Genomic DNA, 26,070 nt, shown 5'->3' with positions numbered 1-26,070 from the left:
CTCAATGCTCTTTTTCTAATAATAAAATACTTTTGTTTCGGATTCTGAAATCTTGGATGAAGAGCATTTCAAGGTGTTGTTAAACAACTTGCGCATGCACACATTTGTTTACATTGAATGTTATATTAATATGTGAGAAATATTTTGTTTAATAGCAACTACAGGTAATATATTATTTGGCATTGTTAGATTTTTTTTCAGAACACTTCATGCCACGACAAATTTACAACTTAAATTCACAACCTTTATATTTTATATATTCATTTTCTCTTTTTAAACTGTAAGATTTATATATCAGCAATAAGTATAGGTATTGGCCTACGCTTTGCAATAGTAACTTTGGTCGACCACTAACTCAGATTGAGGCCTGTTTGACTTTTAAACATATTTTAGGTTCTTTAAGTGTTTGCAGTAGTATTGAATTGTGCTTACAGTATTAACTTGTACAGTAAAGGGGACACATCCTGATTAATGTACTTGACTTGGCTGGTCTCTGTCACATGGTCCCGTCCACCCAAACTGTACTGGCAGTTGCCACGGCGACAAAAGGGAACGCACCATGACAGTATATCAATCAGACTTCCTCTTGCAATTTTTAGATATGACACACTCTCACGCACCACGCGTGCACATCGCACATACACACCCTGTCAGCGTTTCCTGTACCTTCAGCTGTGAACACTCAGAGGGGGAGGCATGTGTGCCAAAACTGTGATCTCGTCTGTAGCCTGACATAGAACGTGGAAGTAAATGATTTTTGGCACTTTCCACAAATATGGTGCAAAATAGAGCCTGTAACTTTGTAAAAAGAAGTTTCTTTGGGCGGTGAAAATAAGTGCTTAACCTTGAGAAAATGTTGAGTGTGAACCTCTTGAGGTCAGAGTAGGAGCAGTTTTATGTTCAATTCATTTTATATGAAGTTTAAAACTCTGATTTTACTTTTTTCTATTAAGATAAAAAATGTGAAACAGGCAAAAGATAAAGAATACTGTAAGAGCGGTTTTATGTTCCATCTATTTTATATCAAGTTTGCAATGTTTGCAGCTGTTTGTAAAATGTTTAAATATCGGAAGACAGAAAATACTCAAATATAAGTCTTAAACTGTGCTCAGACATTTCTACGTTTTACTAAAAAGAGCAGCAAAAATTGCAAACTTATATTTATATATATTCCATCCCCAACCAAGAGCAAAGACGGACTTCTTGTCACATTATTGCTAAATTTACAATACTTGGTATTTAATGCTAAACTTACATCACATGACAGCAGTTTGAAGTTATAGCCGCACTCAGTACATTATTCCATTACTATTTTCCCTGCTTATAACATTCCTCTGTTGTCTGATATCGGTCATAAAATAAGACAAAATTAGACCTAAACAGTTTCAACAAATGAAAATTCCTAAATCACAACTAATAAGCTTTCCCTATTTTTCATAAACATTTACTCAGTAACTGAATGCAGCTGTGACACGTCAGAAGCGACCTGGCCCTCCCGACTGAGACTAGTTTCTCCCGAGGTTTTCTTCTCCATTTATTTATCATTGGAGTTTGGGTTCCTCGCCACAGTGCCGTGTTGGCTTGCTCACCGGGAGACTTCTTTTATTAGATATTATTCATTATTTATTAGAATGATCTTGCTTGCTCTATAAACATCATGCGCTGTGTTTATACCTTTTCTGTGTTTTTCTGTTTTTCTTATTTTCTCCTGTAAAGCTGCTTTGGAACAAAGCACATTGTGAAAAGCGCTATATAAACAAAATTGAATTAGATGGAAAATAAAATCGCTCTTACAATTTGTTATCTTTTGCCTTTTTCTTCTACAAACGTATGTTATCTTTTTTTTTTTTTAAGATTTATTTTTGGCATTTTTGCCATTATTTGACAGACAGAGATTCTCCAGAGAGGACAGGAAGCGAAGTGGATGAGAGAGAGGGGGCAGGGTCGGGAAAGGACCACGAGCCGGGATTCAAACTCGGGTCGCCCGGGATGCACTGGGGCCATATGTCCGAGCATGAACCACTCGACTATTAAAATGTATAAATATATAAAAATGTTAAAAATCATTATTTAAAAATGTATTATATATATAATATACAGGTAGTCCTTAAAAATAATAAATATATATGCCAGAAACTATATCAAATAGATTAAAATACGTAAATGTATAAAAATATGTTAAAAATCAATATATAAAAATATATTTAAATTATAATATATAAAATATACATGGTCTTCAAAAAATAATAAATAAATGCCAGAAACTGTCGATTATATAAAATATATAAAAATAAATGTAAAAAATGAATATATCAAATATACATGTAGTGTTTAAAAAAATCATATGGTACCATACTGTACAACACTTCTTTCCCGATTTAGTTTTATTTCTCTCTTGCTTTTTGTCACCATTGATTTCCTGCTATTCTGCTCTCTCTCTCTCTCTCTATCTCATAATCCGCAGGGGCTAATAAAATAGTTTGATTACATAATTAACTTGGCTGTCTCATTAAGGAAAATCAACGGGAACAGGGCCATAATTAGTCATATAGCAATTAGCATGTGAGGGGGACAGACAGTGATGTAAAAGTGTGTCTGTGTCAGAATGTCTTAGCCCTTCAGTGTAGAGGGCTGGCCTCGCTCCCACACCAGCACTGCTCGACCCCTCTTTAAGTTAACCTCCCGCTTCAATTACCAAAGCAACAAATTAACACCCTGACAAGTATGATGTAGAAACAGTATCTTTACAACTTGCTAGGCTGTCATTCTTACAGCTGTGGATTTTGCCCACGTACGTGTTATGAACTGTAATTGTTGTTGGTATTTGTTGGATTGATTCGTCAATTAAACCTGATTGGTTGGTCTTGCTGTATTTTGTGCTGATGAGTGTTGAACTAATAGGAAAAGTACATTACGATGATATTAAATGGTGATTTCATGTTTTTCTAGACAACATCAAGATCAAAATTGATTGATTTATAGAATACCATGGTATTACTACGGTAATCTACAAACTGTGGTAGTACTACACATATCCAACATCAATGTAAATACACCATAAGTTTTGTAAATCCGGGAAACCAGACGTTTGTGTGGTGCTGAGTGATTCTGAGTTGCTGGGATTTATTGGTGCGTTTTGGCTTGGTTTGTTTTTCTAGTTAACATTTTTAGCTGCGGTTGGCAGTCCGCGAAAATGCAAAAAAAAGGCTTCTAGGCCTTTCTCACAGAAACTGGCCCACGCTGATCTTCATACAGAGAACTCTCAGTGATTGTGAATCAGTGAATCAAACCTTTCACCTGCTCTAAATATGCATGTTCTGACCCGTGTGTGTGTTTGTGTGTGTTTTTAGATCCCGTCTCAGCTCTGGAGGCAGCGCAGCAGCTTCAGGTGACCGTCCGGAAGATGCACGACTTGGAGACAGAAAATCAGAGGCTCAAAGACACACTACAAGAGTACGAACGTGATATCGCAGAGGTTAAAAACCAAGGTAACCACCCGTGACTTAAATACTGCTACAAAGGATGGAAAAACAAGAAAACGGTTTTAATTAAAACAGGTTTTCCATGCACCTCCCATCAGCAATTTATCAGACTAACATCCAAACTTATTCCACTGGTGTTGTGTTAGGCCATTCCGCTCATTTTACACTAACCCCTTTCAACCCGTTTTAAATGTAAGATTGGCTTGGGGAAACAGAATGACATTAAATATATAAAACACTACCCACTTCTTCATTAAATCTAATGAACAAAAAATCTTTCAACAAAATCTAATAACTTCCTCAGCCTCTGAAAATATTTCAGTCCCGCCCTACATTACATTCTGCTAAATATTCGATATCACATATTGCATTACGCAAGTTAAATGCCTTGCTAAGGCCATTTAAACTTTTTCATTTTATAAAACAGGATTTATTTGTACCTTTGAAACGAAATGAGCTGTGCATCATATGTCACATTGGCAGTGTACCCACATAGACGTGGCCCTATTTTTGTTCAAATGAGCTGTAGTCATCTGGTCTCTATTTATGTCCGCTGCTGTTTCAGCCAGACACGTTTCCTGGTTTCTCTTTTTTTAAATGTACGAAAGGAGTTGTCGTCGCACCTTCTGCGGAATTCCCCCAATCGATGCACTTCAACAACAGCAATATTTTATTTGTCCCGCCACACGCGATCTGCCTCGCACAGACACATGCAGGTGTGTTTCCATCTGAATGGTCCGCTAGGACGGTAATCCTTCGCACATGCCAGTGTTGCTCAGGTCGGTGATCCTTGGTTCTCTCAGTGTTTAAAGTCCAGTTTAGCATTTAAGGGTGTAAAAGGGCTCTTGTGGGACCGCCGCTCATTGATTATGTGTCAGCTCTGAAATGCTGGAGTTTAAATCACTGCAGATGGCTCCGCTGGAGACGGAAAGGAGGAAAAAGCTCTATCAGGGATATTTTGTGTGTCTGCAGGCATGTAAACATGGGTTTGTTTTTCTGCAGTGATGGATGCTTTTCACTTTTTTATTATTTTTATTATTTATTAAGAATTTTTGCACATGTACAACGACACACAAGACATACACGTGTAGCCATAGTTTTCATGCCCTGATTGCAAGAATTAATGGGACTTTAAATTTTTGTAGAATAAACCTTCAGCGATAAACACTTCCCACTGTCTCTTTCTCTCTCTTTCATTCTCTCTCTCTCATGCAGAAGTCACTATTAAAGCACTTAAGGAGAAGCTGGAGCAGTATGAACGTTCTCTGCAGGCCAAGAACACAGAGGAACCTGCCGGTGAGAAGCAGGGCCGAACAGTGGGGGAAGATGGAGGAGAGAGAAACAGCAAAGGGGAAAACCTTCCTAACAACTATGCAGACAAGGAGAGGTTAGCCTTGACTGTGCACTTCACTTCAAGTACACTGCACATATCCCATAATGCGTTAGTCATCATGTTATGAATTCATAGGCTGTGAAGCCTATTGCTTTTTTTGGCATCAGAACTAAATCATATGTGTGTTACTATACAATTTTATACAGATTTCTGTAGCATTTATAACTAAATAGTAAGTTTTACAAACAGTAGGATTTTAGAGTATTATATGCATATGCCAACCCTGTAACTAAATGATAATCCTACACTGCTTTTTTATCACCATATATGTGTTTATAAATAATTCTGCATAGATTCTTTTAGATGTTTTAATTTATTTTAGATTTTCTTTGCATTTACAGCTAAATTGTTCTAGACAGCATTTTTGCTACCATTTGTATACAGTTGCAACCTCCCTACAAATGTTCAGAACTAAATGATAATCCTACACATCTTTTGTGACCATCGTATGTGCGTTTCTTTACAATTCCATACAGATTTGTTGAATTAGTTTCTTAGCCTTTATAGCTAAATAGTAAGTTCTAGACACCATATGTATGAAAATGCAACCTTCCTACAAATGTTCAGAACTAAAATATAATCCAACACAGTTTTTATGACCATAATATGTGTGTTTCTTTACAGATTTTTTCCATTTTTATTTATATTTGGCCTCCATAACTAAATTGTAAGTTCTACGTAGCATTTTAGGGTACCATAAGCAGATTCTCTACAACTACCTCTACAAATGTTCAGGACTAAATTTCAACCCTTTTTGTTGATCATATGTGTGTTTCTATACCATTCTCCAAATTTTTTTTTCTGGAACCACACATATATGTTCTAATAAGAAGTTCATCATTTGGAAACCATACGCAAGCTCAACACTCATGCAAAGTTGAAAAAATGCTGTCTAGGTATGCAGCTTTAGAAAACAACCATTATGTTTACAGATACTTCCTCTGTAGGTTATATTAACACATTGTATTTGACCTTCCTGAGAAGTACTGTTATTTAATATCTGTACATCTTACATATGTATTATCAACGTGCCAGTGCTGTGTGTGTGTGGTAACATAGCTGTCGTGTCTGTACACTATTAAACATTTGCAATGAAGTTTAACGCCGTTGTTCTCTGTTGTTTTGATCACAGTCACCCACAGGAGATTCAGGACAGCAGGACGGACGACTTGGATCTAAAAACACAGTCCGTACAAACAGGTTTGTGTTCGCACGAGCTAACGCTTTCAACAGGCCGCATTGGCGAGCACTATAGATGTAATGACAGAGGTGTTTCTGAAATGACATACACGAAATTGACGCCGTTTAATTCCTCAGCCTGTTTAACTCCTCCGCTTCATTTGTTCCACAGCACTTGAAGCAACTCAGGCAGAACTCCACCAACTGAAGACGAAATACGATGAAGAATCTGCAGCAAAGTGAGTAACTCGTTTTTGTTTTGATGCGACCCAGCAGGAGACGCAGAGGATTAGCGTCGAAACGGCTCAGGTTCCCTCTACTGCCATTCCTGAACTCTCTGGCGCGTCTTCATCTCAACTTCGCTCGCCCTCGATTGCGTGCCCGTGCAGACACAGACAGACTCGCGCACACGCCCCTTTGATCCGCAACCAAAACAGCTCATAATCCTCCTGCAGACAGGTTTGATTATGGGGGAAAACACGGCGTGGTGAAATCACACCTTCATTCATGGAAAATTTGATATTCAATAGGCTTCTCGGCCCGCCCGTGCTGCCTGCACAATAACATGCATGATACTGTCCCTCAGAACCCCCACGGACACACAAAATGATTTGAGAGCCATTGAGTATCCAGTAATGACGGGATTCATTCATACAGTCGACTGACATTTTGTGGGCGGCGAATTTGTGTGTTGCTGCGTGATGATGCATACGTGCACAAATGCGCCTTTTGTTTGCGATCATCGTGTACTCGTATGTGTGTGTTTGCCTCCATCTGGGTCACGTGTGTGTATTTGTGTCTGTGCATGTGTGTTCTCCCCGCTCAACTCCCCGTCATGCGGTCAGGGTTAGGTGGCAATTTCCTTGTCTTGCTGTCACTGAGGAATGCATCCTGTTGCAGAGCGAGCTTGCTGCGGGCTGTTTCGACGCAGCTCTGTGTTACGGGAGTGGCATAATTACATTACCTGTGATCAAAACTGAACCCTGCGACTCTGGACCCCCGATGCTACACGGTTAAAGTCAAAGAACACGTTTATTTAGCGCAACAAAGACGGTAGAGAAGCGGACACAAAGGAAGGTCACATCATAAGCACAGATCTTGGAAATGTCTCACTATCACGCATGCATTTTAATACGATAGTTTACACACAAACGCAGAGCACGCTCGCACAGAGACGCACACACACCGAGAAAAACACATTTTGACATTCTGTAACGTTGGCCGGATTCCAGTCCGGGTTCTCTTGGGAGCTGTTACAAAGAATGTGGCAGGTAAAATGTTTCCACTCCATTGGACGCCTCACCGATTCCTCATCCTGACGCTTCAGCTTTCTTTCTCAAGCGTTAGTTTGATCCAAACGCTACTGTTAAAATGTTAAGTGTGTCATTTTTTTGCCTAGGAAATGGCAATTGCGATGGTTTATGGTCCATATGCTTACAGTACAGTGGGATCCAAAAGTGTAAGACCATGTTGGCATTTAAAATCCTGTTTAAACCTGGAAAAATCTGTATTTAAAAAAAAAAGTCAAACTAAGAAAGGTTATGATGTAATTTGGAGATAAAATATTTGATATCGTTCACTATTCCAAGATTACTAATGTAAGCAAATTTTTGTGGCATTGGCCATTTAAGCTTTAATTCACAAAAGGGCATGTTCACGCCATTGCTGCAAGTTATGCTAATATTAGTGCTGTCAAATCGATTAATTGCGATGAATCGATTCCAAAATAAATGTTTGTGTTTGTATAATATACGTATGTTTGTGCCATTTACAGTATATGCACACACATCATTATATATTTATACATATATAAATTATATTTAAATATAAATGTATATATATTTATGTAAATATTTGTTATGTCAAACGATTAATCGTGATTTCTTGCATCCAGAATAAAAGTTCTTTTTACATTATATATGTCTGTGTACTACTGTTTATATTAATTTTGTATTTAAACACACGCATGCATATATAAAAAAATATAATAAACATTTATATATAATTTATTGGTTTTTAAATTATTGGTATTGGTTTATATTTTATATAAATAAATACATGTAAATATTTTGTCTGTGTTTATAAATACAAATTTAATATGCACAGTACACAAACTTTTATTCTGGATGCGATTAATCGTGATTAATCGTTTGACAACCCTAGCATATATACAGTACATGTATGTACAGTGGCTTGCAAAAGTATTCATCCCCCTTCATTTTATTCACATTTTGTTATGCTGCTGCTTTATCTTAAACTACTTAAAAAAATTTTTTTTTTACATTAATCTGCACTCCATGCACAATAATGACAAAACAAAAAACTGATTTTTGACAGCTTTGCAAATTTATTAAAAATAAAAAACAAAAATAAGTACATTGCATAAGTATTCATACCCTCAACTCAGAAAATGGTTATAGCGCCTTTACAGACTCAAATCTTTTTGGGTATGATGAAGCTTTACACATCTGCATTTGGCAATTTTCTGCCATTCTTCTCCTCAGATCCTCTCAAACTCTGTCAGGTTGGATGGAGATCATCAGTAGACAGACATTTTCAGGTTTCTACAGAGATGTTCAGTTGGGTTCAAGCACTAGCTGGGCCACTCAAGGACATAGACAGAGTTGTCCATAAGCCACTCTTGCATTGTTTTAGTTGTGTGCTTAGGATCATTGTCATGTTGGAGAATGAACCTTCTGCCCTGTCCGAGGTTCTGAATGTTCTGGGCTAGGTTTTCATGATCATTATCTCCGTATTTTGTGTACAGTCCCTGAAGCTGAAAAACACCCCCACATCATGATGCTGTTTCCACTACACTTAACTGTTAAGACGGTATTGTACAGGTGTTGAGCAGTGCTTGTTTTTCTCCAGACATGATGCATGAATCTGAGATTCATCAGACCAGAATATCTTGTTTCTGACAGTTTGAAAGATTCGTTGAAGTATGTTTTTGCATATTTCAAGTTTCCATGTGTCTTCACTGAGCAAAGGCTTGAGTCTGGCCACTAAGCCATAAAGCCCAGATTGGTGGAGTGTTGCAGTGATGTTTGTCCTTCTGTAAGTTTCTCCCATCTCCATATATGATCATGGAGCTCAACCAGAGTAATCATCAGCTTCTTGGTCACCGCTCTAACCAAGACCCTTCTCCATCGATGGCTCAGTTTGGACAGGAGGTCAGCTCAAGTAAGAGATCTGGTGGTTCCAAACCTCTTTCATTGAGGATAAATGGAGGCTACATGCTTCTGTGAACCTTCAATACAGCAGATTTTTTTCAGAAGTCTTCCCCAGATCTGTGCCTTGATACAATCCTGTCTCAAAGCTCTACTGGCAGTTCTTTTGACCTCATGTCTTGGTTTTTACTTTGATATGCATTTTCAGCTGTTGCACCCTTTATAGAGAGGTATGTGCCGCTCCAAATCATACTTATTCAGTTGAATTTGGCACAGGTTAACTCCACTCGAAGTGTAGAAACATCAACAAGCAAAACTAATGCTTCTGAGCTAAATTTCAAGTGTCCCAGAAAAGGGTATGAATACTTATGCAATGTACTTATTTTTGTTTTTTATTTTTAATAAATTTGCAAAGCTGTCAAAAATCAGTTTTTTGTTTTGTCATTATTGTGCATGGAGTGTAGATTAATGTAAAAACTAATCATTTAAAGTAATTTAAGATAAGGCAGCAGCATAACAAAATGTGAATAAAATGAAGGGGGATGAATACTTTTTCAAGCCACTGTATGTGTGTGCATTTATATATAGACCTACATATAAATATACACAACACACATGCATATAAAAACACAAGCATTTATTTTGCAATCGATTAATCGCTACTAATTGATTTGACAGCACTAGCTAATATATTTAATTTGTCATAAATAATCATATTAATAATTAATAATATTTATTATTATAAACTAAATTAGAAAAGTATAACAAACATTTTCATTAATGTCAAGCTTTCGATCCACCACTGCATATAGTATTAACCCTCACCGGACACTTTATAAGGTACACGTTGCTAGTATCGAGTTAGTATCACCGTAAAAAAACAAACCCAAATCTCCATAATTCCAGAGCTCGTCTTTGTGTTTCCATTGTAGTGATTGTAAACTGCTGACTTAATGAGGTTACGTGATTCTGTGCATGTCTTTTTGGCAGGGGGGTCGACAGAATTCTCCATCCGTCTGAAAGCCCTTTCCTGGCCTCGGGGTGTTGCATGCTTCAGTAGCTCAGTTCATCTGCAGTAGCAGTAGGTGGATGTCAATGGGACGGATGCTGAGATGTTTGAGTATTAAATAGTTAGGCAAACATAAGAACGTGTCATGCTCTGCTGGATTCTGGTAATAAGCTAACGGGTTTGAGTGGGTCGTTGTTCTGTCTTTGACGTGGACTGTTTGCTCACGATGTTCCCGCATCAGTCAGGCGGCAGAGCAGGTACGAACACCTAATCCATGAATTTGATCGATCATCGCCCTACATGGAAATGTTTGTCCTTGTGAATATTGACAGAAGGACTGTGTTTGTGTTTTTGTGTGTTTTAAAATCGATATTGACTATTATTAAATATATCTGGTGTAGTTGTGCACGATTGTGTGTACTTGTATTTTAATGAAAAAATATTATATTGCACTTTTTTTATATCAAAATGTAATGTTTTGTTAATGCTGTTTCACGTGTTCTGTCAGATATTTAAACGGGTTTCTTTAACACTTCCTCATATTCCATTGGTTTGCCAATAGATAGGTCCGCCCCCAAACTCACATGATTGGTTGAAGTAATGTTGCCGTGTCAGACAGGCTCTAAATAAATTGAGTCACAGTGTTTTAACAAACAAATATCTTATTTTGCACATTAAGCTCAAGTTGGAGATTTTAATATCAAAGGTGAAGTTTGTTTAAAGTAAATATTTATTAAAATGTGTCTAAGTCTAATCAGTTTTTCCGCCAATTTGGTTTTCTTTAACTCGTCAATCTAGTCACATCATCCCTATTTTTGTCTCCCTATATCCTGTGTCTGTAGTCTCACCCTCCCTCCCTCCCTCCGTCTCTCTCTCTCTCTCTCTCTCTCTCTCTCTCTCTCTCTCTCAGTCTAAAGGAAGGATAGTATCAGCTGCAAAGAGGGAGAGTGTGTGTGTGTGTTTCGTGGGTTCAGGGTGAAAAGAGGAGCAGGGTTCAGCCGAGCGTAATAATGGAATGCTTCAATTCGCTTCACCGTTTGTATGCGACCTCTCTCTCTCTCTTCGTCCCCTCCCCCAGTGCCCTCCCTGCTGAAGACCTCCCCACCCCCTCATGGTGGAATGTCCGCCTTCCACACAGACCCGAGAGGTGTCTGTCGTCCCAGCTATCTATCTAGTTCTTTCTCTCTTAGGGCTCTGTGTTGTGCTGAAATTTTAATCCGCTTCTTTTTTGTTTTGTAGCTCAGTCTCTCGTCTCAGCCCTCCTCAGGACCTCCTCATTAATGTCCCGCCAGCTACAGTAACTACAGCTGGCACAGACGTAGGCACCGGCCCCTGCATGCCTATGCAAACATGCTGCACACTAGTGCCAGCGCCGATACACAACTATTACTGTTTTTGTAAACGGCGAGGTGAATTTGAGAACGATAGGCCATATTTTTGTTTTTGTATTTTACCTGATTATTAAACAAATGTATTTCGGTTCCTTTTTTTATTGCGTTTTGTTTATTTTATTTGTTGTATTTTTACTTTACTTAAAACTTAACCCATTTTTTATTTTATTTATTATTTTTATAATAAATAATTGTGAACCCCTCACATTTTCTACCTTTACTCACCTTTTTTAGCGTAATACTTATTTTATTTTATTTACATATCACCTTTTTTTTACGTAATGCTTTTATTTTATTTGACCTAATATATTTTTCTTTTACTCTGTCTTTTTTCAAATTTAGCGTAATGCGTTTTATATCATCGTTTATATTATTAGTTCAATGTTTACATTATTAACTCTAGATTTTCGCACTTAACGCAATGTTTTAGTAGAAAACAAATCCGTAAAATAAGGCGATTTTATTACCTCTGGCAGTTATAGCAATGTAGGTCTGAGTTTGTCGCGCTGTGTGGCCTGTTGTGCTTGTTTCCCAGCGTGGTTAAACTCTCTGGTTTCTCCTTGACTGAATTGGAAAGGAACAACATACAATTAAAGTTGTTTCTCCTGCGCTGAAAGTGGCAGGTTTGGTTTTGCGCTGTGTCCTTTACGAGACAAATGGGCAGTAGATGGGGAGCATACCGAAATAGTAGCAGTGTGTGAGGCCTGCAGAATCACGTGCATGTGTGTACGGGGATGTTGGATTGTGTGTCTAGGTGGGGATGTGTGTGTAAGAGACATTTGTGGGTTAAGTGTGTGTATGTGTGTGCAAACCATGGAGAAGTGTACTAGGCCAATAAGCTGGTGCAGTCAGACCGTGCACACAAATTTCATCAGCTCGACGACACGCCGGTCCCCGCGGGTTTGCCTCAGCCGCTAGCGCTCGCGCGCCTACAAAGGAACCTTCAGATCCTTCCGTCCGTGTGTTTTGTGATGTCACATGCACTGACTCAGATAAACAGCGCAGTTTGATTCTCCTCAAACCTGGCAGAGGAGCAGCGTCAGATCGACTTGCACCTCACCGTCTCTTCGCCGTGTCTTGCCTGACAGGGTCTCGAATGCGCTTTCGGTTGTGTGACATTTCGGAGGGTGGATTTTTGTTCTGTCTGATCCATTTGTCTGTACTCTCATCAGTCTGGCAGGTTTTGAATTACTGCAGCGAACACAAAGGACCTCGTCCAACCCACCTGATTTATCGGCACAGATCTGCTCTTGCCGGCTGAGCGCAAATAAAACATTTCATCTGTGTCAAGCAAGACATTTCACCGTCCCAGAAGCTCTTACACTGCTCTGTGATATTTTTCGCCGTATTGTGCTGATGTGTTGCACGAATGCGTACATTTTTTTACTGTATTTAAGGCACGTGCAACTGTAAATGCACACTGTCATTTTTAGCACAAATCCATGGTTTTATTATAGTAAAAATCTACTTACCATGTTTTACAATACAATTTGTATTACCATAGATTTACTAGTAATTAATGATTTTACTACAAAATAAAAACAAAAAACTATGGTTAGTATAATTAAACCATGGTTCATTTTTGAGAGGGTACTATTGCACATATTTGATTTGCTACTAAAGTTAGACATGTTATTCAGTGTGTCATGTGGTTTGTTTGATGAAACATGCTAAACTTCTCACCTTAGCAACCCATCAAAAACCACCCAGAGCACCCTGGCAACCGCAAACCAATGGACTAAAAACCACTCTGAACACCGTAGCAACCGTAAAGCAACACCCTGCCAGCTACTAATCAGATAACTAATGAAATATAAGGTTACATTAGTATTTTTGTTTTTATTTTACATTCGACATTTACACAATAGAGATAATTGTAAACCTGTGTGATTGCTGTTGATGAAGAAACGGGGTCGGTGTCATTTGTTGTTTGCTGTTTTGAGAGTCAGCAGTATGGGGAGCGACGCTTCGTGGAACGAGGTTTTTAAATCAGCTTTGTTCCTGCAGGTCAGACACTCAACAAGAGAAAAAAAATCATACCCCAAGGGTTTTCTTACCACCCTAGCCTTCGAAAGGTTAAGAGTGGATGGAAGAACAGAATAAAAACACGGCATGATAAAGCCCATACTGGCTCCCTAAGATAGGGGCCAAATGGAGAAAGAGAGCAAAATGGAAATCTAATGGGCTAAATCTGTGAAATGTCGTACCAGCCCAGGGGGATTTGAGCCGCAACAGAAACAAAGACACTGGGGAGAGAGAGAGCGTGAGTGAGTTAAAGCGAGATGGGAGAGAGAGAGAAATGCCTGAAAGAGTTGAATTACAGCCAGAGGATTCATGTAACCTGGACCTTTCTTGCTAGCTTCGCCCGAGCACTGAGTTAACCTCCCCTTTTTGACTGGCGTGCTGGATGAAAAAGGTCAAAATCAAAGCAGCTGGTTCTCATAATTCATCAGGCCTTAGTCAACCAAACAAATAATCAAATTCAGTAAGTGTTTAATTCAAGTAAGAGTCTATTCATCAGTGGTAGCTTGTGCAATAACAAAAGAAGACGTGTTCATATGTTCTTGGATTTCATTCACATTGTTATTTTTTCGACTTTCCCACACCGTAACGTGTTCATATGTAGACGATTAAATAATTCTAATAAATGCTTTTGCAGATAACCTCTGGCCTCCGGATCGGGATGATAAAGAACATGCTTTTTCAGGTTTGGTTCAGATGGGAATGAATCAAGCTTTTTGTTATCGCTGTGATCATCCTCATGTTTTCATCTTAAAAGAAAGATTTTTGCTCACCGTTTTTTAAATAAAAGTCAAATAAAACCTCCATCCCCAGTCGATTCAGAGTAATTATGAAAACAAAAATGCTCACATTGGTTAACATGGGATAATTTGATTATGCGTACACCTACCGATAAAGTGGAGCTGTGTTTAATTCATTTTGCTGTTTAAATCAATTCTGCAGATGTTGCCGGGAAATCTGCACAGAAAATATGAAAAATTGCAGATTCTGACCTCCCAGGTTTACATAATGTAATGTCTGTTCGGTATTTAACAGTTTGATAAATAACACAACTAAAGAACAGTTCAGCCACAAAGTTCAGCCAATCATATCAGAGGTAATCTACAAAATAAGTCTTAAAGGGACGGTTCACCCAACAATTACCATGCTGTCACCATTTACTCACCCTCAAGGTGTTTCAAATCTGTATAAATTTCGTTGTTCTGTTGAACACAGAGACATATATTTGGACGATTGCTTGTAACCAAACATTTATTGGCAACCATTGACTACCATAGTTGGGAAAATGACAATGGTAGTCAAACGTGCCCCAGAACTTTCTACTTTGGTAGTCAGTGGTGGCCAAGAACTGTTTGGTTGCAAGCATTCTTCCAAATATATTTCTCTGTGTTCATCAGAACAAAGACATTTATACAGATTTGGAACAACTTGAGGGTGAGTTATAATCTTGACAGGACTTTCATTTTGGGGTGAACTGTTCCTTTAAAGGTACAGTAGCAGAAATGTAATGTTTAATTTGATATGAATGATATAGGGGTGAAAATGGTTATGTAAAACTAAATGATGTCTGTTATTTCTTTAAAAACACTTGACATTATAAGTGGACTTGAGGAAAGAAATGAAATAGTACAAAATGGTAGAAAATGGGCCCCTTTAAGGTCCTCATTAATGTTTTTACAGTGAGGCCCACAAAGGATGGAGAGAACATTAGAGCAGAAAAGAGATGAGATAAGGTTATGCAGGTTCAGTCGTGTGTGTGTGTGTGTGAGAGAGAGAGAGAGAGAGAGAGAGAGAGAGAGAGAGAGAGATGAATGAGTGCCTCTTTGAACTGTATTTAAGAGGGATTGTATTTGCTATTCTGTGCCATGACAAGAGATCATAACAGTGTTAATGCAAAATAAACCTCTGATCTGCACTCTTTAGGTTTAAAGGAGTATTATATTCCATAATTCCCAAATCTGTGCTAATCTATCGTTATTTAATGGTTCATTTTTAACTATAATTTACATGCTATTTGGGTTTGAAAAAGCAGTGAAAATGCGACAGGCTGACAATTTCCCATAAATCAGCTACAAAGGCCCATGTTTGTGATCTGCGTTTTTAAAGACCTATCACATATTTGGAATGAGTAAATATGCTTGTATAATAATATAAAACTGTACAGTGTATTTACAGTAAGCGCTCTTTCAGTCACAATAGAACTTGAACTCGTAATCACCCACGAGACACTAGAGTCATTTGCTTAAAAATGGGCCCAAAGCTGAGTTAAGCTCATCTAAATCATTAAAGCACATCGCTTCTAATAAGATTGGCTGTTGAATTAATTTCAGCTGTGCTTGACTCCTCTCAGTTTGCAGTCACATGGTCAGAAGTGTCAATGGGAGAGACGTTCGAGAGGAGAGTACAGTGGGTGATAGAAATAATGCGAGTGCTTTTATCAGATTAAGAGCTCAGTATGTGGGCTAACAAGTTTCACTCGCTCAGAGATTGTGTGTCGGTTGAATTTGACTTCACTTCAGATGTGGCCGCATGCATCAGCTTTTGCAATTCAAATGTAAACGGTTTGATAGCGGAGATAGGGGTGCAAAAGCAAATGAAATGGATTAAGTGGAGCCATAGCCTCCCTGATAGTGTTCTGTTATTTCTCCAATATTATAAATGCACCTTTTTAGTACCTTGCTCATTTTTAGTTCTTTGTATTTGTATTGTACATTTATGGTAAATAATGTATTGCTGCCATCCTTTTAAAACCTCTAATCTCGATATTTCGTGATTTTTATTTTTTGCCGTACATCATTGTTACTAGTCACCCTTTATGTTTGTCACTGGGTTTTGCAAATATCTAATAAAAAATATTAAAAAGTGCTTTTCAACTTTGACAACAAAGTATTTAACCATTTGAAAAGTACAGTATTTATTTTCCATTCCATTTCCGAGTTTAGACTTTTTTATTATATACATATGTGTGTATGTATACATATACATGTATATCTGATAAAGTAATTTTTTATTTACTTAAAATTTTATTATAGTTAAGTTATAGTTATAGTTAATATTATAGTTTACTAAAACTATTGAAATTTTAACTGAATTTAAATAAAATATAGACGTAAATCTTATTTGAAAAGTTATACTAAATGAAAATTTGAAGTGTTGCCTTAGCATTAAACTAAAAAAAGATTAAAGGGATACTTCATCCAAAAATTATAATTCTGTCATCATTTACTCACCGTCGAGTTGTTCCAAATCTGTATAAATTTCTTTGTTCTGATGAACACAGAGATATTTGTAAGAATGCTTGTAACCAAACAGATCTTGCCCCCCCATTGACTCCCATAGTACGAAAAATTACTTTTTCATTTTTTTTGTTCTGTTGAACACAAAAGAAGACATTTTGAAGAATGTAGCGAACAGTTCTGACTATCATTGTATTTTTCCTACTATGATAGTCAATGGGGGGCAAAATCTGTCTGGTTATAAGCATTCTTCCAAATATCTTTCCTTGTGTTCATCAGAACAAAGAAATGTATACAGATTTGGAACAATTTGAAGGTGAGTAAATGATGACAGAATTTTAGGGTGAAGTATCCCTTTAAGCCAAGGTATTTGAATTATGAACAGAAAATAAACACAAAAATAAACAAAAATTGTAACAAAGGCACATATAAAAATGGCTACAAATATAGCTAAAATTAAGATGAAATAAAAATAAAAGCTAATTCAAAATATGAATAAAACTAATATTAAACTAAAATGAAAAAATATAATAACTCTGATATGTAATCCTATAATATATTACTGTAAATTACTATAGTATTTTTTCAATTGCAAAGTGTGTCGAGTTTAGCAGGTCATTTCCATAATAGTCATTTGAACCAGAATAGTTGTCATTAGTTTTAAAACTGGTCAACTTTTGCCTATTTCCCCAGTTCAAACCAGTTCTGTGTTTTAAAGCTAGGTTTTAATGACCCAATAGCTATACTAACTTGAGTTTAATGTTTAATAGGAACATGTAGCACAGTTAACCTTCATTGAAAGCAGGACAGTTGTGCTTACACACCTAAACTGTGCCATTTGCTGCTCTTAGCCGCGTGCTAGCAGAATTGAGAATATTATATCAGATTAGCGTGCATTAAAAAGAGTCGGAGGCCTATATTAGTGTAATCTCTCTGTTTTAACCTGGGCTTGTGCATGTGGCTGAGCCATCAACCCACCGCTGGCCTACACAGCTCACAGTCCAGCGGATTACTTTGAAACTGAGAGGGCTTAATGGCTTCTGTGAGTGTGTGTGTGTGCAGGCTTGTGCGCAGACGGGTGAGTGTGCAAGTGTTTACATGCATGATGGGGTTATGGAAGTCCAACTGAAACGGCTCATCTCCACACACCACACACACACTTTTGCTCTCAAACCCAGATGCTCTCATGATAAATGCTCTCAGGAACACATCCAGCCCCGCCATACGCAACGCAGTCGTAATTGCATATTCACACAGGCAAGCCGGACGAAAATGAGACGGCGTGCTGATTAGCCGTTTTATGTTTATGCAAGGTGTTCTCATCCACCTGGTCCGTTCTTTACGTGACCTATTTTTGTTGCGTTGCGTTATGTTGCATCATTGCGCTTTACTGCAACAAACCTGCGCTACCGTTTCCCTCCAGTCTACATTAGTAATGTGCGTCTTCTTTTTTCAGGGCCAACGAGATTGAAGCGGTGATGACAGATTTGGAAAGAGCCAATCAGGTAAACTCACATCCCTCGTGGATTTGTAGTTCTATTCAATGCAAATGTGAGACAATAATAGCACGTTTAGATCTTTTATTATAACTCCAGCGTAACGGTCTGTGTAAACGGTGAGGTTTAGAAAAACTTTAAGCAGAACTTTATGGCAGTCCCATATATCCACATTCTACCTGTTCTAATTCTCCCCATCTGCTTTCTTTTCGGGAGAAATCCATCATTTCCTTTCGCTTTTTGAGCTGCGAGCCCCAATGGGTAAATGTAAATGGATATCAAATCTTTTATGTGATGCAATATAAAGAATGTATTGCCTTTTTATGGCTTTTGTGCAATTCAGAAATCTTTTTCCTATCATAAATGTTGAATCTTTTTTCTGACCCGATTTTTTTTTGGAAGGGTACCGATCTGTAAGTTATTATTATGTAATGTTTTTATTTATTCATCTCAGAATTCTCACCGTTATGTTTTGTAAATGCTGCAAAAAATCATTTTGCTTTATGGTTTAAAAACCATAAAGTTATATTTCAGGAAATGTAGGGCAAGCCAGAAACAAACAAGCAAACCGAAAAGTTTGTTTTCATTAGCATTATTATTCCAATCAACAGAAAAAAGAACATTTGGCAAGACTCGTGACGTAGACGTTAAGAATAAATTAGCATAATTAAACCCGTCATTACCATAAATGCATAAAGATGGCGGTGATAGGTTCTGCTCAGCGAAAGGTTGAACGCTTTAAGCAGCTTTTTATCATTTATTTAACGTTTCTCTTCGTGGATTTCTCTTCGGGTCAGGCGTATATTCTAGGACAACTAGCGAATTAACACCGCGATCTGTATTTAAACCCAACCGTGTGTTATTTGCATATTCTGCGAATCATCCGACCGTACGTACCTTGACACACTTCGGCTCAAATACTAGAGCGCTCAGCCAAGCAGTTCAGTTTTTCAGCCCGGCCATAAAATAAACTGGCAGGAGACTGTGATCATTTAGCTCCCGGTCTTGGCGATTATGAAAGTCAGTTGATATAATGGTTATATATCCTCTGCTTGGGCAATTTTTAACCCGCGTGTTGTGTCGGTGGCTTCCAGAGAGCTGAGGCGGCAGAGAAAGAGGCCGTGACCCTGAGGGAGCAGCTCTCTTCAGCTTCTGCAAACACACTGCAACCAACCAATCAGATCCAGGAAGCCCCGGATATGGTGAGAGCACATCTGTACTGTGCAGAAAACAGGCGGTGACGGGAGGAAATGGAAGCTGTATAAAAACACTGACATATTCTTCATGTACTTGTGGATATTTTTTAAGTAGATGATTGCAGTATGTTTTAATATGAAATTATATTTAGCTGTAGATCAAACCTTCGTTATTAAATCTACAGTAGACATTTCACACATTCAGTTTCATTTTATCAATGTTTATTAATATCAGCCTCGCGTTTCCCCGAAAGTCGGGTTGAGGGAGAGTGTACAGTACGTGAAGGTGTCTTCATCGCGTTGTCACTTCCAATGTGTCTCAGATTGTGTGATAGGCGTTTTTGCGTTTATGTGTGCAGCACAAGTCTCTGGAGCAGTTATCTTGCAGCAATCTGGAGGCAGAGCTGGGTGCGAAGGAGAGGGAGGTGGAGCGTTTGGCCGAAGACGTCCAGAGACTGCAGACCAGTCTCGCCCAGCTCAGCGAGACCTCGGCCAATCAGATCAGCCAGCTCGGGCAGCAGCTGTGCTCCAAAGAGGCCCTGCTAAAGGTCAGTCATAGAGGTCACATATGATGTGTATATGAAATGGCTAATCATACATTCGCTCTTCAATTTATTAGTTATGTTTTTGGTATGAAATATATTGTGCTTCAGAGCAGAACATCTTACTAGTTCACTAAACAGTAAACTAGAAGTCAGAAGAGCTAGAGGCACATTACGAAGCCACATTAACACCGGACTCCAGTCAGTCTGTTTCATCTCGTCCTTTCATGTCGCGTAAAGCGAAGGGTCGCGCTGGGGGCAGCAGTCGGATCGCTGCTATGCGGCTGCAGGACAGGCCTGTAAATGTTGCAGTGGCTCACACGAGTCATGTGACCTGTGTGGTGAGCGTTTAGAGTCTTGAGTGACAGCCGGTTGGATGGCAGGAGACTGAGCTGAATTTCATGCAGGCTGCTCTGATCTGCCCTACCTGTAGTACTACGTGAAATGTACAAAAAAATTCAGTCAGTTTACTGTAACATATTGTGACATAGAAAATGTGCATCAGTCATTGAAAAGCATGTTTTTGTGATATTGTACGAGTTAGGGCTGCACACTATAAAAAATGCTTTAATATACCATAACTTAATATTATGATGATTAGAGATGCACTGATATATCGGGCAGTGATCGGTATTGGTCGGTAAAAGACGTTTTTCAGACCTTTTTTTTAAAAACCCAAACCTTATCCCGCCAAACAAAAGAGGACAGGATAATGCCATGAATTTGTGCTCTGTATATAGAAAATGTTAAGAAACATCACCAGTTTGATGTTCAATATTAATAGTCATTATATCAATAATAACATTCAGAAAGGTAAGAAGCATTCAGAATCGTATCATTGGAGAAAGTTGGAGTGTTGTTGCATCTCTAGTGATGATGTTGCTCTTAGACTATAGAAACAATTGAAAAAATATCTTGAAAAATGTAAAATTACTTAACCAACATACACGTTTCACTTGATGTACATAATGTTAATCACATCTGACAACATTATTGCAAACCATTGCTATATGCATATCATGATTTGCAATATTTGAATGATTTTGATATTTACATTTATGCATTTGGCAGACGCTTTAGCGACTTACATTGCATTGTCCTATACATTTTTTGTTTCTAAGTATGTGCAATCGCCTGGGATCGAACCCACGACCTTGGCTCTTACCACTGAGCTACAGGAATGCTGATATATTGTGCAGCCTTACCAAAGCTGGAATGACCACTTCTGTTATTGACGATGCTAATAATCTCAAAATATACTGCTTGCCTCATACATTCCAATTACATTTTACAGGCAGTTTACCTAAATTTTGTTGTTATTTACTGAGCCTCATCTCCTTCCAAACTTGTGTACTGTTTTTTTGTGGAACCCCTTTAACGTTTACCCCCTCAAGTGAATACCACAGTGTAAGATTTCAGAATGTAATCATTTCAGAGTTCAGAGTCTTATAAGTATATTGTTTTTCCTCACCAGCAACTGGAAGAAAAGCTTCAAGACCAGTCAGACTATGAGGAGATCAAACGAGAACTTGGGTAAGAGACGCTGATTCTGTCAGTCTGATACTTTAGTTTTTCCCTCACGTTTACAAGAATATTTGAACATCATTTGCATTAGTTTAACACTGACAACACTGTTTTAAACTCCGTGTGATCAAGTGCATAAAACCATAAATTTACTATAACGTGAGCAAAGGTTTAGTTTACATAACTTTAGACCCCCCAGACCATGTTTAACCTTTATCTCTTGCCATTATTCTGGTTTGCATGCGTCTTCTTTTCTCTTTGCTGGAGGGCTTGAACTATGAGTTCCGAGTACCTGGTGGTCTTGAACTTTACGCTCAGACTTACTAAATATGATCTGATATAGTTCAGCCAGCAAAGATATGAACCACTTGCAACACTCCTCAGCACGGGTCGGTCTGCTCCAAATTTTACAAAAAGGAATTTTACTCTGCGATAATCTTCAGTGTGTTTAATAAATTCAAAGAACCTTAGGTATGCGAGGAGTATTGGGTCTTATTTTTAAGAAAAGCGGATTAAGGGCGCTTTGTTGTTGGAGTGGTCTCGGGACTGAGAGATTGCCCTGTTTCATCTTCATCCACGGCTGTAATGAGAAGTTTAGCATAGTTTGCATCGGCGATAACCTAATTGAGTGATACGTGTGTTTTTGGCTCGTCCGTTCGTGTCTGCTGCCGGTGCGTGCCGGGGGGGTTGTTTCGGGAGCCATTCGCTGCTTAACTCAATTTCAGGCATAATATTCCCAATTGGTGCTCATGAAGCTAGTAATCCATGAATGGAAAGTGTTGTTAAAATCTGTGCTATTCTGATCGTCTGCCTGAAAAGCCGCTTTGCTGAGTGTATATTGATAGTTTGTTGTCAACTGGAGGCACATTCCACTGTAATATAATGAATGTTTTCACCTCAAAGGCTTTTAAAAATGGACGAGTTAAATCCACAGATAACAGATAACCAGAGGCGGGCAGATAAGCGCACAGGTTAATTTGGGTAATGTAATTGAAGGCATCGCCTACAATTTGGGTCTGAACCTAAAATAGAAAGTGAAGTGTGTTAGTGGATTTTTCGAGTATGTTACGTGTGTTCGCTTGAAGCGATTTTATTTTGACTGAGATTTTGTTTACTCTCATCAGCACCCTTAAATCAATGGAGCACAACTCATCAGAACATTCTTCAGCGCAGGTGAGACTAAACACATCTCATCATAATCACAGAGAATAAACTTTAAATAATGTAGAATTGTATACGTTACAGTAGCATGTTTTTTCATGCTATATAAATTGCTTGATGTTGATAGATATAAAGCTAAAATTACGAATATTATGTCATGAATTTACACTTTTTTGGGAAAACTGAAATTTATTCAGTTTCAAAAATGTTTAATGTTAAAGATCTGATTTTCTTCTTAAAAGATCTGATTCATTCTTTTGTTCTTTCTCTCTCTCTCTTTCTTTTTCTCTTTCACTTTTTGTACCCACTCTTTCTTTTTCTCCTTCTCTCTTTGTTTCAATTGCTTTCTATTTTTCCCTTCTCTCTTCCCTTTTCTCAATCTTCAATTACAGGTCCCATATTATATCAGAAAAAATATATATTAAGTTGGCTCACCAAACCTCCAAAAGTATCACAAAAAAAACATAGCGCTATGTAAAAAATGTATTTTTTTTATTTTTTGAACTTTGTTAAGCCAACGTTTTATATATTTTTCTGATATAATTACTTTAAGTTGATGTGCGTGCTTTAGATTTGTTTCGTTAAGGGTTCCAATATTGCCAAAGCATTTTACATCAAACCAGTAATGACAAAAAATATAGAATATCACAATAACAACAAACAATACAATACAATGCAACAAACATAAAGGCGATATTTAAATAAGGTACTAAGTGAAGTATAAAATGTGTAACATATACAAATTTAACTGGTATCTCTCTCTCTTTTCTTCCCTCTCAGGACTCTTTCAAGCCGTTGGAGATGTTGCTGATGGGGAAGGATCACAGTCAGCTGTCAGACAGCACTTTGAAAAGACTGACCAACAGTGACTGTGGTGAGTTTGCAGGGTCACGGCATCATCTGTCGAGCGTTATCCAGTCAGTCCCTGAAAACCTGCCACACTGCAACTTACACACTCCAAATGTGGTTTTCTATTGATTGTGTTTTCTCATCTAACATGCGCAGCGCTAGTCCACGCAACATGACCTACTAAAACTTTCAGAACTATGACAAGTTCTACGTTTTTATTTTGCCGCCAGAAACGAACAAACAAATCGTAATGGATAATCTTAATAGTGACGTGTTAGGTTTGGAGGCGTCCTCGTTGTTAAGGTCAGTTGTTCATTCTTTTCTAGAGGCACCAACCTATATTATTTTGGCTTGTAAGAGATCAGGTCACCTGAGGCTTGCATAAATCCAGAACAGCTAGCGGAGACCGATGTGATAATTAGGCCTTATTTCGCTTTTCCTGCCCTTTCCAGCACACTCTGTGTGTATGAAGGTGGAAATGTCATTAGAGAGCACCTCTAGACCCCCTTACGGAGATCATACATTTAATTAGCCTTTAAAATATTTTTTGACTAGGAATATAACTTTTCCATTACACAATTTTACGTTTTTGAAGTAGGCCTACAGTGTTGATGGCATAGACCATCATGTATTATTCGACATTCTGTCTCTGACCAACACAATTCTGTAGCGCTGGATATTGATTTTGCCACTGTTGTCTAAAGTGGCTGTATTGTTATGAAGCGAACACAGCAGAGGTGTTTTGTCATAGCAAAAAGGATAACCGTACTGACACCCACGAGCCTTTGCAGTGAAGCGTCCCCGCAGCGTTAGCAGGTAGCCCACGCACAGTTGCCTGGACTCATATCTCTGGACATGCCTGCTAGTCTGGAGACCTCAGAGAAGATCAGCATTAAATGTCAGCCTGCGGCACACACACACACATTGATTTTTATGAAGCATGCAAAATAAGTGTTTGGTCATTTGTTTGCTGCTACGTTTTTCAACTACGATTTTTATCAATTTATTTTGGATGCATAACAAACGAAAAGCATCATAAGAAATTTAAAGGGATGCTTCAACAAAAAATACAAGTTCTTGCCCGATATGTGTTTGCCCGAGATTTTAACACTCATTGTTCGATCCGTTCCGTAGGAACCGTGGGTCGAAAAAGTAAAGAAACTACAGTGGAAAACCCTCAGCGTCTTCCTGCCACTCCGGTCCCCACTACGCTCCAGGGGTCTCCTCCTCCCCCCTCCCCTCAGCTGTTGATGAGGACAGGCACCGCTACCTCCGAATCTGCTGCCAGTGCCAACGGTACTCACCCTTTCTCCCCTACGGGCATTGGGCCGGACTTCTTCACCCCCGGAATGGCGAGCGTGGGTGCCACGTTCCCCCCGCTGGCCGGCAAAATGGCCCTCAACTCCCTTCTTCAGAGGCAGCTCATGCAAACCATCTACAGCAAAGCCCTCCAGGACCCCACTCCGAGCTCCGTGCTCTTCGGACCGCCCCATTACGCTACGACCAATTCTCTCTCCAGCCCCCTACCCCCCCAGTCGGCGGGCAGCCCGGAAGTGAACGGCATGGCGCCCTCCCCAAGCCAGTCGGAAGGCACGGGCAGCGTGTCGGAAGGGGAGGAAATGGACACGGCGGAGATAGCGCGACAGGTCAAGGAGCAGCTGATCAAACATAACATCGGCCAGCGCGTGTTCGGCCATTACGTGTTGGGTCTCTCCCAAGGTTCGGTTAGCGAGATTCTAGCCCGACCCAAACCCTGGAGCAAGCTGACCATTCGTGGCAAAGAGCCCTTTCACAAGATGAAGCACTTCCTGTCGGATGAGCAGAACATCCTGGCGCTGAGGAGCATCCAGGGCAGGCAAAGAGGTCAGTAACGGAGCTTGAGGAAAACATCTGTCCTGTCCTATCCCAATGCACATTTAGTTTCAAACGGTGCATGTGATCACTCGTAACTTAAGCATAAGCACACTAATGCTTTTTTTTTAAGCACAGAAATATTCTTGTATTTTTATCAAGTGCTTTGAAAAAATCCAGTTCATAAGAAGGAAACTGCATTGCTATGTCCCCTAAGCTTTAAGTCAGAAAGATACTCTACCAAGGTATGACATGCAAACGAATACATTGCAAGCATGTGGTCTCGTACTTATTGCATTACTGTTGCGGTAACAAACTTCAGTTCTCAAGGGGGCGATAGAGGTAACTAGAACAAGATTCGGAAAGCTAGCTATAAACATATTGGTAGTTTTACTAATTTGGTCAGAAAGATATGTTTTAAACATATGCATGAGAGTATTTTACCTGAAATGGATATTTTACAGTAATGCATAAATTGTGGTATGCGATAACTTGCTAAATATTGCAATATATGATGCGTGGTACAATAATGCTTGTAAAATTTGTACAATCAGTTTGAACTATATAAA

At 38.7% G+C, this 26,070-nt stretch overlaps 1 protein-coding gene across 5 annotated transcripts in view; it reads left to right on the top strand.

The window, feature by feature from the left end:
* The window catches only part of cux1a (cut-like homeobox 1a), a 107,920-nt gene that overhangs the window by 56,638 nt on the left and 25,212 nt on the right, over positions 1-26,070 (top strand). For 4 of the 5 annotated variants that reach the window (XM_057321381.1, XM_057321380.1, XM_057321376.1 and 1 more), the window contains exons 5-15: positions 3,351-3,488; positions 4,698-4,869; positions 6,008-6,075; positions 6,227-6,293; positions 18,339-18,387; positions 19,473-19,580; positions 19,934-20,122; positions 21,591-21,649; positions 22,765-22,813; positions 23,582-23,675; positions 24,785-25,513. In XM_057321381.1, the coding sequence (XP_057177364.1) occupies positions 3,351-3,488; positions 4,698-4,869; positions 6,008-6,075; positions 6,227-6,293; positions 18,339-18,387; positions 19,473-19,580; positions 19,934-20,122; positions 21,591-21,649; positions 22,765-22,813; positions 23,582-23,675; positions 24,785-25,513 (1,722 nt within the window). The remainder of the gene's footprint in view (positions 1-3,350; positions 3,489-4,697; positions 4,870-6,007; positions 6,076-6,226; positions 6,294-18,338; positions 18,388-19,472; positions 19,581-19,933; positions 20,123-21,590; positions 21,650-22,764; positions 22,814-23,581; positions 23,676-24,784; positions 25,514-26,070) is intronic. The other variant, XM_057321378.1, reaches the window with a different exon arrangement.

The sequence above is a fragment of the Triplophysa rosa genome, linkage group LG22 (assembly GCF_024868665.1).
Source record: "Triplophysa rosa linkage group LG22, Trosa_1v2, whole genome shotgun sequence".
Classification (NCBI taxonomy): Eukaryota; Metazoa; Chordata; class Actinopteri; order Cypriniformes; family Nemacheilidae; genus Triplophysa; species Triplophysa rosa.
This window is presented reverse-complemented; position numbering and strand designations above follow the sequence as displayed.